The sequence below is a fragment of the Puma concolor genome, chromosome B4, assembly GCF_028749965.1.
Source record: "Puma concolor isolate L17-30 chromosome B4, mPumCon1.1.hap2, whole genome shotgun sequence".
Taxonomy (NCBI): Eukaryota; Metazoa; Chordata; class Mammalia; order Carnivora; family Felidae; genus Puma; species Puma concolor.
Genome location: NC_141673.1, coordinates 132,251,636 through 132,269,317, shown reverse-complemented (window position 1 = coordinate 132,269,317; position 17,682 = coordinate 132,251,636). Strand labels below are relative to the sequence as shown.

General features: G+C 37.8%; 1 protein-coding gene across 2 annotated transcripts in view; it reads right to left on the bottom strand.

The window, feature by feature from the left end:
- Positions 1-17,682, bottom strand: part of UPF2 (UPF2 regulator of nonsense mediated mRNA decay) — a 112,723-nt gene that overhangs the window by 68,674 nt on the left and 26,367 nt on the right. For both annotated transcript variants that reach the window (XM_025930354.2, XM_086714977.1), the window contains exons 5-7: positions 16,629-16,826; positions 6,700-6,849; positions 4,556-4,659 (exon numbers count right to left, since the gene is read on the bottom strand). In XM_025930354.2, coding sequence (XP_025786139.1) covers positions 4,556-4,659; positions 6,700-6,849; positions 16,629-16,826 — 452 coding nt within the window. The remainder of the gene's footprint in view (positions 1-4,555; positions 4,660-6,699; positions 6,850-16,628; positions 16,827-17,682) is intronic.

Genomic DNA, 17,682 nt, shown 5'->3' with positions numbered 1-17,682 from the left:
ACATTCTGGAAAGCCACTGGAAAATAGAAATATGAGTAATTTTTAAAATACGGTATTTTTAGGGGCGCCTGGGTGGCTCACTTGGTTGAGCTTCCGACTTCGGCTCAGGTCATATCTTGTGGCTTGTGAGTTCGAGCCCCGTGTCGGGCTCTGTGCTGACAGCTCAGAGCCTGTGGCCTGCCTCAGATTCTGTGTCTCCCTATCACTCTGCCCTAACCCACTCGCATTCTGTCTCTCTCTCAAAAATAAACATTAAAAATAAATAAATAAATAAATAAATAAATAAATAAATAAATAAATAAAAATATGGTATTTTTAAAACCCAGGCATGTATACTTTTAAAATGTTAAAGATTTTCAGTTTACTGTTTGATATTTCATTTAAGAAAAATAACAAGTTTAAGTTATAATTTAAAAAAGAATAGAGGCACCTGTGTGGCCCAGTTGGTTAAGCATCAGACTTAATTTTGGCTCAGGTCATGATCTCACAGTTCATGAGATCGAGCCCCATGTCCCATCAGGTTCTGTGCTGGCAGCATGGAGCCTGCTTGGGATGCTCTTTCTTCCCCTCTCCCCCGCCCCCCCCCCCCCCCGCCTTGCTGTGCTTTCACTCTCTCTCGTTCTCTCAAATAAATAAAATAAATAGGAATAAACTACCTTTAAATATACTTTTGAGTATCTCAAATATTGTCCTTCCATAGGCTCACATTGTAATGATTATTTTATCATTAATCCCAATTTCTAATCTGATAATCTCTTGATTATCAGATGCAAATAGAAGATCCATAGAGTTCCCTGAACTATAAAGGATTTCTACTCTTCACTACAGACAGAATATACTGCAACACCTCCTATTTGGTTACATCTTTTGATGAAATAAATGGCACAACTAACACGGACTAGATTCAAATTCAGGAAACTGACTCACACTGGAAGTATTCATCAAGATGGAAATTTTACATCAAGAATTAGTCAAAAGAGTAAAATCAATTTAAATTTTTCTTCTGCAGGGTGCCTGGGTGGCACAGTCAGTTAAGCGTCTGACTCTTGGTTTCAGCTCAGATCATGATCTTGGGTTCATGAGTTCAAACCCTGCATCAAGCTCCATGCTGGCAGTGCGGAGCATGCTTGGGATTGTCTCTCCCCCTCTCTCTCTGCACCTCCTCTGCTCATGACTGATCTCTCTCAAAATAAATAAACATTTTTAAATTTTTTTTAATTAAAAAAATAGTAATAAATTTTTCTTAACGCTTGTAAAAAGAATATGTTATTAAAGCTTACATTTTATAACATTAAAGATTACAGCTAATTAAAATAACAAAGAGAAAATATAAAAGTATAACACATTTTCCTTCAAGCAATTCACCCATATGAAACACTGAAAAATTCTGGACCTAATAAACAAAAACCCCAAGTCATGAAATAAAATGAAATAGGTTAACTCAGGAAATAAAATAGGTTAACACTGGAAAACTTCTCACACAAACATGGGAAAAAACCTCAAAGCAAAATTTGTGAAGATATTAAGAAAAATTTTAAATAGCTAGTAATGGGTATATTTCACCATAAATTAGAAAACATGAAAAATAAAATGTATTTCAATAACTACTTTAGAACACTATCCTTTAAAATACAGAAGTTGTTTGCATATTCTATCTAAATAAATTTTATGAAGACAGAGAAGGCAATATTCACTTCACCTACCACAATAATCAAAGGTCAGTTAGGGAACAAACCTACAACGTTCAAAAATCTCCACAGATTAGGAGTCCCTAAAGCATGTCAATGCTTGGCACACAGTAGGGGTTTAATAAATATATGCAATAAATAAACAAAAGATGACATGAGTAGAAAGACTGCCAGAATGAATAAATTTCAGAAAACCACAAAGAAAAAAGCTTCATGTGTATATGAATTCCCAGACTTAACTAGTCCTGTCCTATGGGGAGAAAGAAGCAAAGAGGTCGCCCTGATGTTATGTGTCTGGGTAACAACAGCTAAGTGACAACTCAATAAGCAGTATTTTGAAAGCTGTTTCAAAACATTTTAGGTCAATGAAAGACAATCCAGCAATCATTTCTTATTTTATTTAGTAAAAATACATTCTTATAATCATCAAATATATGCAGAAATAAACTACCGTGAATGACATTACCCATAGAAAGTTACTTAAAAAAAATCTTCACTCTGATTTCTATATTGTTACCTAATTACTGAATTCAAACAATTCTTGGATTTTTCTACCTGTTTCCCAAGTACCTTTCCCTCTTAAGCCAACTGCACCTTTGTAAATGTATATGGGAAGAAATTCCCTTCATGAAGAAGCGGACTCCCAGGGGAACCCACTGGGGTCCAACAGGGAAGAGTGGCCCCTATTTTTCACCTGACTCTGAGAGTCAACTTCGAATTGAATATATAGTCATTACTGGCAACAGCTCTTAATACTGAACTGGGCGCTAAAGGATACTTTCCAATACACACTTGGAACAATAACACTACTAGTATACAAAACCGATGAGACCCTTTCCACCTTCAGTTTTCATGATGATGCTCAAAATGGGGTACGGGGGTAGAGCAGAGTATCAAGATTTCTCTTTCATCCTCTTTTTAGGTCATATGAATGAATATATGAAAATCTGGCAAGGGAAAGATTCAATCATATTTCAAACTTACTAAGTTTTTGAAAGTCATGCATTGATTTAATCATTCCAAGAAGTAAACCAACTTGGAAACAGTTTTTCAAGCCTGCTCGATTACACAAATAGTTACTGAAATACATCTAAATTATTTGAAGAAGGACTAAACGAGTTCAAAGTTGAAAAATAAACTAACTTCTATAATTCTCTATGGGAGACCATCAAAGCATTATGAGGGGAAAAAAAAATAATTCTAATAAACTTCAACAAAAAAAATGGCTTAAAGCAACAATTTTCAAACTTTAGGTCTCAAGAGCCCTTTACTTTATACTCTCAAAAATATTAAGAACCTAAAAGAATTTTGTTTATATGGGTTACATTTATCAACATTTACTGTACTGAAATTAAAACTAAAAGACTTTTAAAATATTAATTCACTTAAAAATACCAACAAACCTATTAGTTGTTACTTTTTTGGGAAATAACTATATACTTTTCAAGATGAAAAAAAATTTAGTGACAAAAGTACTTTTTTCGAAGTTAGCTAGACTTTTGTGTCTACTTATGCATTTAATCTGTGGTGATTTGTTTTTTTGGATGAAGTAAATAAAGAAAATCCAGCTTCACACATATACATAGCTGAAAAAGGGAGGTGTATTTTAATATACTTTCCAGTAATCATAGATATTCTTTGATACTACACCAAAACTTGACAAGTGACAGTTTTTTAAGGGCTAGCTGCGATGTGAAACTAAAACCACAGAAATCAATTTTTCATGCCATGTTACATTAAAATCCACTGGCCTATCTTGTACTTTTGAATGCATCTTTGACACCCAAGCAAGATTCTGTTAACAATGCGTAGGGGTCACTGAGAACAATGGTTCACTGAGTTGTGCAGATGTTCCACACACATACACAACATTTTAGAACTGTATTATTTAATATCACTGCCAATCTCCTCAATAAAGTCTCTTCAGAAAAGAATTGGGAAGGTATCAAATTTATGGTGGCAGACATTAAATTTTCCCAAATTCTAACTTTTGTTGAAAACTCAGATTTGTTCATTGGTAATACTTTGTTATTTTCCTTGAAGTGAGAGGCGCACTTTGTTCGTGTTAGAAAATGGTCTGCTAAATACCCAAGGTTGAATAACCACAGTTTGCCCATTGGTTATTTAAGTACTTCTTCCAAGTAAAAATGGTATTCCATGAAAAAAGCAACTAGCTGAGCTTGCAACTCAAACTATCACACAAGTGGTTTTTCTCAAGACAACCTTGAGACAGCAAAAGTGCCCTACACACCATTCCCATTTTTTCAGATTAAAAGGATGTGTGCTCAAAGGTTGAAACGAAATAAAATCACAAATTTTGATGCAGTCATCAAGGAGATTCTTAAGTGAAAGCAGCACTCTTTTTTTAATTCATGGCAGTGAAGAATACAAAGGCTATAGTTTGCTACCACTGCACCCACTAATGCCAAACTGCCAGCTGCTTTTGCAAATGTCAAAAACAATGAAAAGTGGAGGATAGAACCCTAGTATTAGTATGAAAGTTTTAACCTTAAAAACGTCATGAAAGCACCTCAGAAGACTCACTCCAAGAACTGACAAAGCATACTTTAATAACTTCTGGTCTAAAACCGTATTTTCCAAACTCTGGGGTCCCTATGTAAAGGGGAGAAGTGTCAGGCCAACAGGATTCTAGACACCATTCCAGACTATAACAAATAGTTCTCAACTCAGAGAACACTTACAAATTGGCTCCAATCTTCTATGTTTATTTTGTATTCTCATATAAGATTCCATTTGAAGAAATGGTTCATTCTATGGCTAAAACAGTCCAAAACCCACAGACATTCCTAATTAGAGCTATCCTACAAGGTTTATGTGCTTGCATAAAGTTAAACAAACAATTATACCTTGTCTATCAGATCTCGGTTGACACAGTTGGGCAACTGCTGTAGGAAAGCATCTACTATGAGCTTGAGATGAGATCCAGTGCTGGCTTCTTCATCCTCTTGTTCTAATATAAAATTAGTGTTTAAATAGGTTAAAAAAATACAGAGAGACAATCTAAGAATATAAACATTCAATTATAAGTTATTTGGGAAATAATCTAGAGCTTTTCTTACTTGTGAAAAAATAAAGCCTTTTTGAGCTATTACCCTAAAGTTTGGATATCTCTAGAAGCATAACCCAAAGTCATTACAGTCTTTCAGATACTGAATATGAAAAGGCAAACTTTTGCACCAGACACAAAAACTTAAAAACAATTGCCCGTAGTTTGACAGTAAGTTTGTTATTTTTATCTGCTGAGCATCTCTTCCCCCACGTCTTCAAGTGACAGCACTCCCATCACCTGCTCGCCTTTGAAGGCAACCCATGGGAATGTGACAGGGAAGGGCACTGCCAAAGCACAGCACACCACCTTCCTCCCAGCCACAGGCAGTCATGACACACAGCCAGATCCTTCCATGACACTTCAGTACTGACAGTGAGAAAGGAGAACCTCTGATGTCACTGGCGGGAAGGATTTGGGCCTAGAGCAGCCTCCAGCCATGCCCACCGTCCCTTTCAGGATATAGAGAAAAGAAAATCTGCAGGAGCAAACAACGAAGCCAATACAGAAATATGCACGCAATACTGACAGAAGGTATCCTTCTAATTAAAAAAATCCTAATAAATGGATAACGAAGATGTGGTACACATATAACATGGAATATTATCAGCCATAAAAAAGAATGAGATCTTGCCATGTGCAACAACATGAATGGACCCAGAGAGTATTATGCTAAATGAAATTAGACAGAGAAAGACAAATAAATACCTTGGGATTTCACTCATATGTACAATTTAAGAAACAAATGAACAAAGACAAAAGAGACAAACAAACAAAAAAAAAGACTCTCAAATACAGAGAATTGTTGTCTGGTGGTTGCCAGAGGGGAGGTAGATGGGGAGGCAGATGAAACAGATAAAGGGGATTAAGAGTACATTTATTGTGATGAACACTGAGTAATATACAGAATCACTGAATTATTACACTGTACACCTGAAAACCATGTAACACCATATGTTAATTATACTTCAATTAAAAATGTCCTAACTAATAAACTCAATGGAAGTATTTAGGAAACAATTAATAGTATAACATTTTTATTATTAAATATAAAACATTATTCAATTATAAAGACAAATATAAATATAACAGATCAACTAATATACTAGTTGTCTTTTTATAATTCAGCCATTTTAGAGTAACTTTTAAATACCTTTATGTTAAGACTGTAAAGATTAGGGGCACCTGGGTGGCTCAGTCGGTTGAGCGTCCGACTTCAGCTCGGGTCGTGGGCTCGCTGTTCAGGAGTTCAAGCCCCACATGGGGCTCTGTGCTGACAGCTCAGAGCCTGGAGCCTGCTTCTGATTCTGTGTCTCCCTCTCTCTCTGCTCCTACCCCACTTGCAGTCTATCTCTCTCTCTCTCAAAAATAAAGATTAAGAAAAAATTTTTAAAAAACAAAAAAACAAAACAACAAAAAAAAGGACTGTAAAGATTATACCACAGAATTAAAGTAAATTCAGGACAAACTAGCAAGTAAAGAAGTGTAAGAAATATCTATTAAGAAGATATTTAGAATGTAGATGATCATTAAAGCATATAGTCACATTATATGGGACATGTGGTGTTTCTGTTCTAAATCCTAAAATCCAAAAAAGTGAAGGCCTAGAAACAAGAAAACAGGGAATTACAGAGTAAAGATCTATATTCTTAACGAAGGGTTCTGTGTATAAAGCTTAGTTAAAAATTAAATCGTTAGTGGGGTGCCTGGGTCACTCAGTTTGTTAAGCATCCGACTTCAGCTCAGGTCATGATCTCATGGTTTGTGAGTTCAAGCCCCACATTGGGCTCTCTGCTGACAGCTCAGAGCCTGACGCCTGCTTCGGATTCTGTGTCTCCCTCTCTCTCTGCCTCTCCCCTGCTCATGCGGTTTCTCTCTCTCAAAAATAACATAAACATTAAAAAAAAATTGTTTTAATTAAATTGTTAGCAATATAGCGCTTACCTTGCTCATCAAGAAGTTTCTTTGTAAGATCCTCAGCTTCATCTCCACCTTCTAATTCCAAGGTATCATCATTAATTTCTAGGTTCTCCAACTCAAGTTCCAAATCTTCAGGATTCGATACCTCCTTATTATCTTTAGGTTCTTTTGCCTCTGTTTGAAAACAAAGAATCAGTATCTCTGAATTAAAAGTCATACTGAAATCCTGACACAAAAAATAGGTAAGGATTCATAAAATCTGCATCATTTGTTCTGGAACCTGTATATATACCTGGTAACAAATCTGAGCGTATATTTAATATACTCAGATTTTGTAAAATGTAGTATACTCATTGAGAACAAAAACCATAACTTCTTTGATTCAATATGCCATCTATTTACTGAAGGGATGGAAGGAAGGAAGGAAGGAGACGTACACGGCGTGAAGAATTGTAGTAAAGATGGGAAGAAAATAAAGTTGATTAGATAAAGTGGACTCAGATTAAGATGGGTCCCAAACTCCACCATGACAAGTTAAGACTTTCTCTTTTATGCAGTATGAGCTTTACTCAATCATGAGCAGAAGATAACATTTAAAAAAAATTTTAATGTTTATTTTTATCAGAGTGTAAGTAAGGGAGGGGCAGATAGAGAGGGGCCAAAGGATCCAAAGCTGGCTCTGCGCTGATAGCAGCAAGCCCATTGTGGGGCTCAAACCCATAAACCGTAAGATCAGGACCTGAGCCAAAGTCAGACACGCAACAAACTAAGTCACCTAGGCACCCCCAGGAGATAACACAGAAACCTGAGGCGATATGAAGGGGTGCCTGGGAGGCTCAGGTGGTTAAGTGTCCGACTCTGGCTCAGGCCATGATCTCACGGTTTGTGAGTTCCAGCCTGTGTCAGACTCTGTGCTGACAGCCTGCTCCAGATTCTGTGTCTCCCTCTCTCTTTGCCCCTCCCCCACATGCACTCTGTTTCTCTCTCAAAAATAAATACACATTAAAAAAAATTAAATGTGAAGTGCTGTGAAAACTAACTTACCAACAATATACAAGATAAATTAGAAAGAAAGGAAAGATTAGATGTAAAAAGACCAATCAGGGAAACATCCTTATGATTTAGATGTCAGGGGTTAGAAGAAACAAGCAAAATGGCTAGCAGTTGGTAATAAGGCTCAATAAAAAAGATAGAAAAGAAAGAGGAACTAAACCCAATTTCAACAAGATTGCCATAATGTTGATCATTATTTCCAAGTGATAGGTAACCGCCAGTTCACTATACTAGCCTTGCTTTTGTATTTGAACATTTTCATAAATAAAAAACCAAACAATCCTAAATTCAAGACTTTATGCTTAAGAGTGGTAGACTTACAGTGTTGACTAAAATTATTATATTTCTCACCCTCATCTTCTAATCTCATAATTTATGCATTGAAAGCAGAAATGTTTCACTGATAAATGACACCACACCATATTTGGAAGAATCAAAGCTTTAACTAGTAAGGATTGGTTTTGCTGCCTCTATTGGAGGCAGACTTTTCTCATTCATTAACCTTTTCATTCAACTAACACTTAAATTCCTACTACATGCTAACTACTGTTCTAAACAATAAGGATACAACTTTGTACCAGATGAAAACCCTGCCCACATGCAGCATACACTCACACTCACTCCCCAGCGACCTCTAACGTCTGCCTATCAAAAGCCAAATGATCAGCTACTATGTATCCAAAACTATGCCAAGCTGCTGAATATTCACAAAAAGCTTAAAATGTGACCCTTGCACTCAAGAAATGTACAATCTACCCAAGGAAATTAAGCCGATTTACATGAGAGAGTCAGAGGGGTATGGGAAGGGGAGGAGAGGACCCCAAGCAGAAAACAGAACAATGAATGAAGGCCATGAAGCAGCAAGAGAAATGGTCCGTTGCAGACACTGAAAAGAAAAAAGTAAGAGTAGTGTGGTATCAGATAGTGGAAAGGAAGACCTAAACCAAACCATGCAGGGCTCAAGAGACCATGTTAAGTTTACATTATATTCCAAATAAATGCAAATCCATTAGAAGACATTAGAGTAAAATTAATTTTTTAGAATATATACAAGGCAGCAAAAGCATATCCAGGGCACCCAGGGAGGAAGTATCACATAGTGGCCCACGTTCAGAGGTGATGGCACCTGAGGTTAGAACAGTAGCTGTAAGGATAAAACCAATCTGAGATATATTTAAAAGGTTGAATTAACTATATTACTAAAGTGACTGCTCCCTCCTCTTCTATCTGACCCTGAAAAACACTGACACTTAAAAGGGCAAATGAAAGTGAAGCTGAAGATAAACAATAAGAAAAACCAGGAAGGGTTAGTGCCACAGAAGCCATGGAAAGGAAATGCCCCACAAAGGAAATAGTAAACTGTGCTGCATGGTTTGAGAAATCAAATGAGACAAAGACTGGAAACTGCTCATGAGACACAGCAACATGAAGATGATGGTGACTTTGGCAAAAACAGTTTCAGGGTAGAGGAGAGGTTGAAGCCAGATTGGAGCAGACTAAAGGAGGAAGTAAGAAAGTGAAGAATCTGCACGTAGCCAATTCTTTCAAAAGGACTGCTTAAAAAAAGATAGATGGAAAGAGATGAGAGACCCAGGAGGTGTCAGAGTATTCACAACTTGTTTGATCTGTTTTGTTTTTTAAAGATGAGAATTGGGGCGCCTGGGTGGCGCAGTCGGTTAAGCGTCCAACTTCAGCCAGGTCACGATCTCGCGGTCCGTGAGTTCGAGCCCCGCATCAGGCTCTGGGCTGATGGCTCAGAGCCTGGAGCCTGTTTCCGATTCTGTGTCTCCCTCTCTCTGTGCCCCTCCCCCGCTCATGCTCTCTCTCTGTCCCAAAAATAAATAAAAACGTTGAAAATAAAATAAAAAAAATAAAGATGAGAATAGGGGCGCCTGGGTGGCGCAGTCGGTTAAGCGTCTGACTTCAGCCAGGTCACGATCTCGCGGTCCGTGAGTTCAAGCCCCGCGTCAGGCTCTGGGCTGATGGCTCGGAGGCTGGAGCCTGTTTCCGATTCTGTGTCTCCCTCTCTCTCTGACCCTCCCCCGTTCATGCTGTCTCTCTCTGTCCCAAAAATAAATAAACGTTGAAAAAAAAAAATTTAAAGATGAGAATATATTTGAATAGTGAGATTAAAGATCCAGTAGAGAAAAGGACAGAGAGACCGAGAGTTTGATACCAAAGAAATCAAAAAAGGATGGATGATGGACTATAATCGGGTTCGAAAGAAAGAGGGCGACAAGATTCAGAGCAATAAGATGAACTGGCCTTTAACAGAAGGTATAAAAGTTCACCTTATCACCCAGGGAAGAAACGTTCTAGAAGCCCTAAGACAGGTAGATTTATAAATCAGAAGGGGCACAATGTTGAGGGAGTTCTATGTGATGGCTTCTATCTTCTCTATGAAGTACTAGCGTGCACATGATTATCTGCTAAGCTGGGAAGCCGAATGAAACTGGAGAAAGAATGAAAATGTGTTTGGAGTATGGGAGAGTTAGCGGAGGACAAAGATGTTGTCAAGTTTCCATTCACTGTTGGGGACCTGGATGAGGTTGGTGACCACGAATTTATCAAGTTCTCAAGCTATCTAACTGATCTTCTATATCTAGGAGAGCATAAAAGTTTGGATACAGAAACCAGTATGTTGGATGACTGAGTTCAGCCAAGGTTGAACTTGACAGGCATATATAAATGAAAGACAGAAAGAGAAAGAATGTACAAGAGAAATACTAAAGATGAATACCTAAATGCAATCTAGAAAAAAAGGTAAATGAAAGCATGTGGAGACTAATGGAATGGAAAAAAACAAAATTAAGGGAGCCACGCAATGGACTAGAGGTCTCAGAGAAGCACAGTAAGAGGGGCAATGAGGGGATCTGAGAAAGTAAGCTGCAAGGACAGAGAAATATTAAAGTTAGAGATTTCAGGGTGGTGCAGTTTGGGAAGATTATTATTATTTATTTATTTATTTATTTTTAGTGTTTGATTTTGAGAGAGACAGAGAGACAGAGCATGAGAAGGGGAGGGGAGGGGCAGAGAGGGATGGAGACACAGGATTCAAAGCAGGCTCCAGGCTCTGACCTGTCAGCACAGCAGGGTCCGAACTCACAAACCTTGTGTTCATGACCTGAGCTGAAGTCGGATGCTTAACAACTGAGCCACCCAGGCGCCCCATGGGAAGATTAATTTTCTATCATGCTGGTAAGAATGAAAGGCCGTGAGAGATTCCTTAAGTTCAAACCAGTTACTGGTGGAAACTGTCCTATAATTTTTTATCCACAAAATACCTCTACCAAATACAAGGGCATTTTCTTTCTTTTGAAGTTCAACTATTTAGTCAGTCACCAAATCTGATTTATTCATTCTTGATTATCTGTATGTGAGACCATATCCCTTTCTTTTCATTCTTGTTACTGCTCCTATAACAGACCTCTTAACATTACTAAAACAGAAACCTGGCCAGTCCACACCATATTTCCACTTTACTTTATGCTGTATGTCACTGACTAGAGTAAACTTTAACAAAAAGTAACCAGAGTAACAGTAAGCTGCTTATTGATCACATCTATGCATCCATGTTATACAAACTTCAATTAAATGGTATTCACGGTCTATAGCAAGATAGTCCAAACCAATTTCCCCTACTCTCCTATTTATTACATCCTCTAAAAAGACAGAATGAATTATTTGATCCTTACTTCCTCTCCAAATATACTCAATCATTTCCAGCTTCAATATCTTTTTTCATGCCATTGTCTCTACTTGGAAGGTCCACGCCGTCTCTTGTCAAAACCCAAGCCAAACTTCAAAGTCTGTCACAAGTTCCATTTCTTCCAGAGTTTTATCTGATCTACAACCATGGTTACTGCCTCCACTGTCACAGTTTTTGTACTTGTCCTAAGGCCCCACACCTACTCTCCTTCACATTAGAATTCTTTGAGCCCTGGCTGCTCCCCACTAATGTGACCATGAAGGCCACAGACCCTGTGTTCATATTTGTCTCACCCGTGGCTCTCAGTACATTATCTCACATGAGAGGATGAGGTCCTACACCCACTTCTCAAAGAGAAACAAATATCAGAACCCTTCAAGTAAGTCAAACTTGCATGATGATACGAAAAACCCAGACCATGGCAAAAATCACACAAAATTTTCAAATCCTTAAAACTGTAAGAATTATTGAGGTGACTAATATTTTAGAAACTACTCCTCACTCGGGACTTCAACTCTATACACGAGAAGATACCTTCTGAAAAATTTTAACTGACAAAACTGGGGAGGAGGCATCTAAAATGAGCATTATATATATATATTTTTTTTTTCCCTATACTTTTTGAAATATTTCAAATATTTCAACACTATTCTTCAAAAAATATAAAGTAAAATTTACCTTAAGGTAAGAACGTCTTTGAGATCAACCAAGGTTTTTATATTTTCAAAGTACCACAGGGGCCCCTTGTAAGGTGTTTTCACCATAGGATGACCCCAACTACCTTTTTCACAATAATACCCTAATTTTCAATGTATTTTAACTTAGATTCTGAAGGATGTTATAAAAAGTTAAGAAATGGTTTTATTATTCTTCTTCCAATCAGTATTCTAACCAGCACCGCCCCATCCCCCATTTAATATGTTACATATGGAAAAAAAGAACAAAACTAATCCTTCAATTTTTTTTTTCCCAGTTAAAAACTTTTGTGTCTGGGTGATAATGATATGTTATTACATGTGTTACCTGTAACACATGCACCACTGTGGTGGGGATGTTGCCCATGAGGGAGGCTGTGCATGTCGGGGGGCGGGGGGAGGGAGGATATGGGAACTGTGTACTTTCTGCTCAGTTTTGCTGTGAACGTAAAACAGCTCTAAAAAATGAAGTCTAAGGGCACCTGGGTGGCTTAGTCGGTTAAACATGTGACTTCGGCTCAGACCATGATCTTGCCGCTCATGAGTTTGAGCCCTGCATCAGGCTCTGTGCGGACAGCTCAGAGCCTGGAGCCTGCTTTGGACTCTGTGTCTCCCTCTCTCTCTGCCCCTCCCTCGCTCACACTGTCTCACTCTCTCTCAAAAATAAATAAAACATTTTTTAAATTTTAGATATTAAAAAAATAAATAAAATTAAATTTAAAAATTAAGTCTAACATATTAAAAAAACAGCTTTTATGCATCAAAGGATAATCGAGAAAGTAAAAAGGCGGTCTTCAGAATGGGAAAAAATATCTGGAAATCTGGTAAGGGTCTACTATCCAGAATATTTAAAAAATACTTACAACAAAAAGATAACTCGATTGAAAAATGGACAAAAGTGGGAAGCCTGGGTGGCTCAGTCAGTTGGCCCCTGACCCTTGGTTTCAGCTCAGGTCATGATCTCAACAGTTCGGGAGTTTAAGCCCCGTGTCAGACTCTGTGCCAACACTGCTTGGGATTCTCCCCCTCTGCCTGCCTCTCTCACGCTTGTGTGCTCTCACTCTCAAAAATAAATAAATAAACGTTAAAAAACTTCTAAAAAAAATGGACAAAGGATTTGTCCATGTCGTTGTTTCCTCAACGAAGACAAATGGCCAACAAGCACATGAAAAGAGATTCAACATCACTAGCCATTAGGAAATGCAATCAAAACCACAATACCATTTTCACACCCACTAAGATGGCTATAATCAAAAAGAAAATCATACAATAACAAGTGTTGACAAGGATGTAGAGAAACTGGAACCCTTGTACATGGTTGCTAGGAATGTTAAAAGGGTTCAGCCACTGTGCGACGGAGTTTGGGAGTTCTAAAATTTAAACACTGAAGTTTGTATCTCTTAATCCTGTTCACCTATTTCATCCATCCTCTGCACCCCTTCCCTATGCCCACCACCAGTTTTTTAGATGTATTAATAAATCTATTTCTGTTTTTTTTCTTTTTCTCTTGTTTGTTTTATTTTTGAGATTCCACATGTAAGTGAAATCACATGGTATTTGTCTTTGTCACTTATTTAGGGTCATCCAAGTTACTGCAAATAACAAGATTTTATTCTTTCTTATGACTAACATTTCATTTTATATATATACCACATCTTTATTTATCTATCAATGGGCACTTAAGTTTGCTTCCACATTTTGGCTATTATAAATAGTACTGCAATAAAGAGGGTGCATATATCCTTTCAAATTAGTATTTCTGTTTCCCTTGGGTAAATACCCAACAGTAGAAATCGTAGATTGTATAGTGTTCTTATTTTTAATTTTCTGAGAAAACCCTACTGTTTTCTATAATAGTTGCACCAATTAATATTCTTACCAACAGTGTACAAAGATTCTCTTTTGTCCACATTGTCACCAAAACCTGTTATTTCTTGCCTTTTTGATACTAGCCATTCTGACTGGTGGGAGGTGGTATCTCACTGTGGTTCTGACTTGCATTTCCCTAATGAGTAGTGGTAATGAGCATCTTTTCATGTATCTATTGGCCATCTGCATGTCCTCTTAGGAAAAATGTGTACTCAGGTCCTCTGCCCATTTTTTAATCAAATTATTTGGTTTTTTGGTGTTGAGTTGTAGAAATTCTTTATATATTTTGGAATATTAACCCCTTATCGAATATATCATTTCCAAGTATCTTCTCCCATTCAGTAGTTGTTGTAATAACATTGTATGGGGACAGATGATAACTACACTTACAGTGGTGAGCACTACACAACATAAAGAATATTCTAACCACAATGTTGTACACCTGAAACTAATATAATATTATATGTCAACTACACTTAAATTAAAACAAAAACAAAAACAGAAACAGGGGTACCTGGCTCAGTTGGTTGAGCATCTGACTCCTGTTCTCAATTCAGATTGTGATCTCACAGTTCATGACTCTGAGCCCATGCTGGGCTTTGCACTCACAGTGCACAGCCTGCTTGGGACTCTCTGTCTCCCTCTATCTCTGCCCCTCCCCTGCCCAAACATGTGCGCACATGCACTCTCTCTCTCAAAAATGAATAAACATTAGGGGCGCCTAGGTGGCTCAGCTGGTTAAGCGTCCAACTTAGGCTCAGGTGGTGATCTCACACTTTGTGGGTTCGAGCCCCAAGTCGGGCTGTGTGCTGACAGCTCAGAGCCTGGAGTCTGCTTCAGATTGTGTGTCTCCCTCGCTCTCTGCCCCTCCCCTGCTCACACTCTGCCTCTCTCTCAAAAAATGAACATTAAGAAAAATTAAATGAATAAACATTTTAAAGAATGGAATTACCATATAACCCTACAATTCCTAGGTGTATACACAACAAATTGAAAATAGGGACTCAGACACAGCAGCACAAGTCACAGTGGCCAAAATGTGAAACAGCTCAAAAGTCCACCCATGGATAAATGGAAAAATAATTTGTGATATATACACAAAATGAAATATAATTCATTCATAAGTAAGAATGGAGTATTGATAAATGCACAATGTGGTGTACCTCCAAAACATAAGTAAAAGAAGTAAGCTCAGAAGATCATACATACATCACGTGATTCCACTTATATGATACACTAAAAATAGATAAATCCATAGACACAGAATGCAAACTGGTAGTTGCCAGGGGCTAGAGGAAGGGAGGAATGGAGAGAAACTGCTCAATGGGTACAGGAGTAATGAATGGAATGCTCTGGATGTATGTGTTATAATACTCATACATCAAAGCAAAGAATACTACTTCCTAGTTTTAGTGTAAGGCACAGAAATTACTCATCTTAACATAACCTGAAAACCAGTAGAACACAGTAATTAAGGGCCCAAGTCATTAATTAATGAGGCTGAAATTTCAGATCTACCATGTACTAGCTGTGTAAGTTACTTAACCCTGGGTAGTTACTTAACCTCTCTGTGCCACAGTTTCTTCATGAGAAAACAGGGTAACAACAGTGGCTGCCTCACAGGGTTATTATGAGAATTAAATAATTTTTCAATTATATTTTGAAGTACTAAAATGATGTTTGGCATGAAGTGATCATCAAATAAAAATTACTACCTATTATTTTATTTTATTTTTTTTAACATTTATTTCTGAGAGACAGAGAGAGAGACAGAGTGTGAGCAGGGGAGGGACAGAGAGAGAGGGAGACAGAGAATCCAAAGCAGGCTCCAGGCTGTCAGCATAGAGCCCAATGAGGGATTCAAACCCACGAACTACGAGATCATGACCTGAGCCGAAGTCAGATGCTTAACTGACTGAGCCACTCAAGTGCCCCACTAGCTATTATTTTTTTAAATGGGTTCCCTAATAAATGTATCAGAATACAAAAGTACAGGGGCGCCCGGGGGGCTCAGATGATTGAGCAGTTGAGCATCTGAATTTGGTTCAGGTCATGATCTCACAGTTTGTGAGTTCAAGCCCCATATCAGGCTCTCTGCTGTTAGTACAGAGTCCACTTTGGATCCTCTGTCTCCCTCGCTCTCTGACCCTCCCCCACTCATGCACACTCTCTCTCAAAAGCAAATAAACATTAAAAAAAAAAAAAAAAGAATACAAAAGTACATTTAAAAACAAGTTATCTGGGGGCGCCTCTATCAGGGGATAGAGCCCCACATTGGGCTCTGTGCTGGGCATGGAGACTGCTTAAGATTCTCTCTCTCTCTCTCTCTCTCTCTCTCTCTCTACCCCCTCCAGACCCTCGCCCCTGCTCACACCATCTCAAAAAATTTAAAAGTGAAAAAAAATTTTTTTCAAATTATTTCACATTAACATAAATGTTTTAGCATTGCTGAAACTGTCACTTATCACCCTTTCATGCTCCGTTGCATATTATTCTGTCATTCATTTCATCTAATGACTCAATGTTCATATTGTAAAACTAGTAACTAAACAAAAACCTTTTACAAATACTATTTTGAAACCAATTTTTACAGCACTTAATGTAAATATTTATCCTCTAGAATTTACCTTTGGAATCATCTTTGTTGGAATCTTTATTCTGACAACTTTTCTCATTATCTTTAAACAAGATGGCAGGAACAAAAGCTTTCAAATCGATGAGGTTCTCATAAAAATTCCGAGCGTCTTCATCTTCCCAAATACCACCTTCCAAATCATATTCTCCAGGCTTACCAGGTGTAAAGATATCAATTCCAGGCCCATGCTCTATAATAAAATAAGCCACAGGGAATTAAAACCATTTCAGGTTTAGTGTGTAAAACCACACAGCAACAAGATATTTTATATTTTCAATTTCACAACTAATGAACCTTGAGTGTTAACAAAAGCTTCTTCAATCAACAAACACTCTGAATTGTTCACAAGACCATCTTTAACATCAAATCATAAACTGTGTTTTAAGTAAAGCTCTAAATCCGGACAAACTAGAAGACAGCATATGAGAAAGATGTTTTTTCATAAATGTTTTAAGCAATTACTGTCAGATTAAGTAGCCATTTGATATATAGGCCTACTTTCATGAAACTTAAAAGCCAAATAAGAAATATGTAAGCCTGGCCATTCCTAAAACATCCATATCTCCCACAGTATAAGGCAGATTCCTATAAATGGTCAACTGATAAAGAAATAGGAAATAATGGAAGAAAAGATGAAGAAATATATAGATATTTCAGTAGAAGACAGAAAACCATGCACACATTTGCATACATACATGCACCTACACACGCTCTACCTTTTACATACAACTAAAAATTCTTGGGGCGCCTGGGTGGCGCAGTCGGTTGAGCGTCCGACTTCAGCCAGGTCACGATCTCGCAGTCCGGGAGTTCGAGCCCCGCGTCAGGCTCTGGGCTGATGGCTCAGAGCCTGGAGCCTGTTTCCGATTCTGTGTCTCCCTCTCTCTCTGCCCCTCCCCCGTTCATGCTCTGTCTCTCTCTGTCCCAAAAATAAATAAACGTTGAAAAAAAATTTTTTTTAAATTCTTAAACTCAGATCAGGAGAATTAATTTCCAACTTCATGATCATGAGACCATTCACAAATTTATCTGTTCTCACTGTGCTT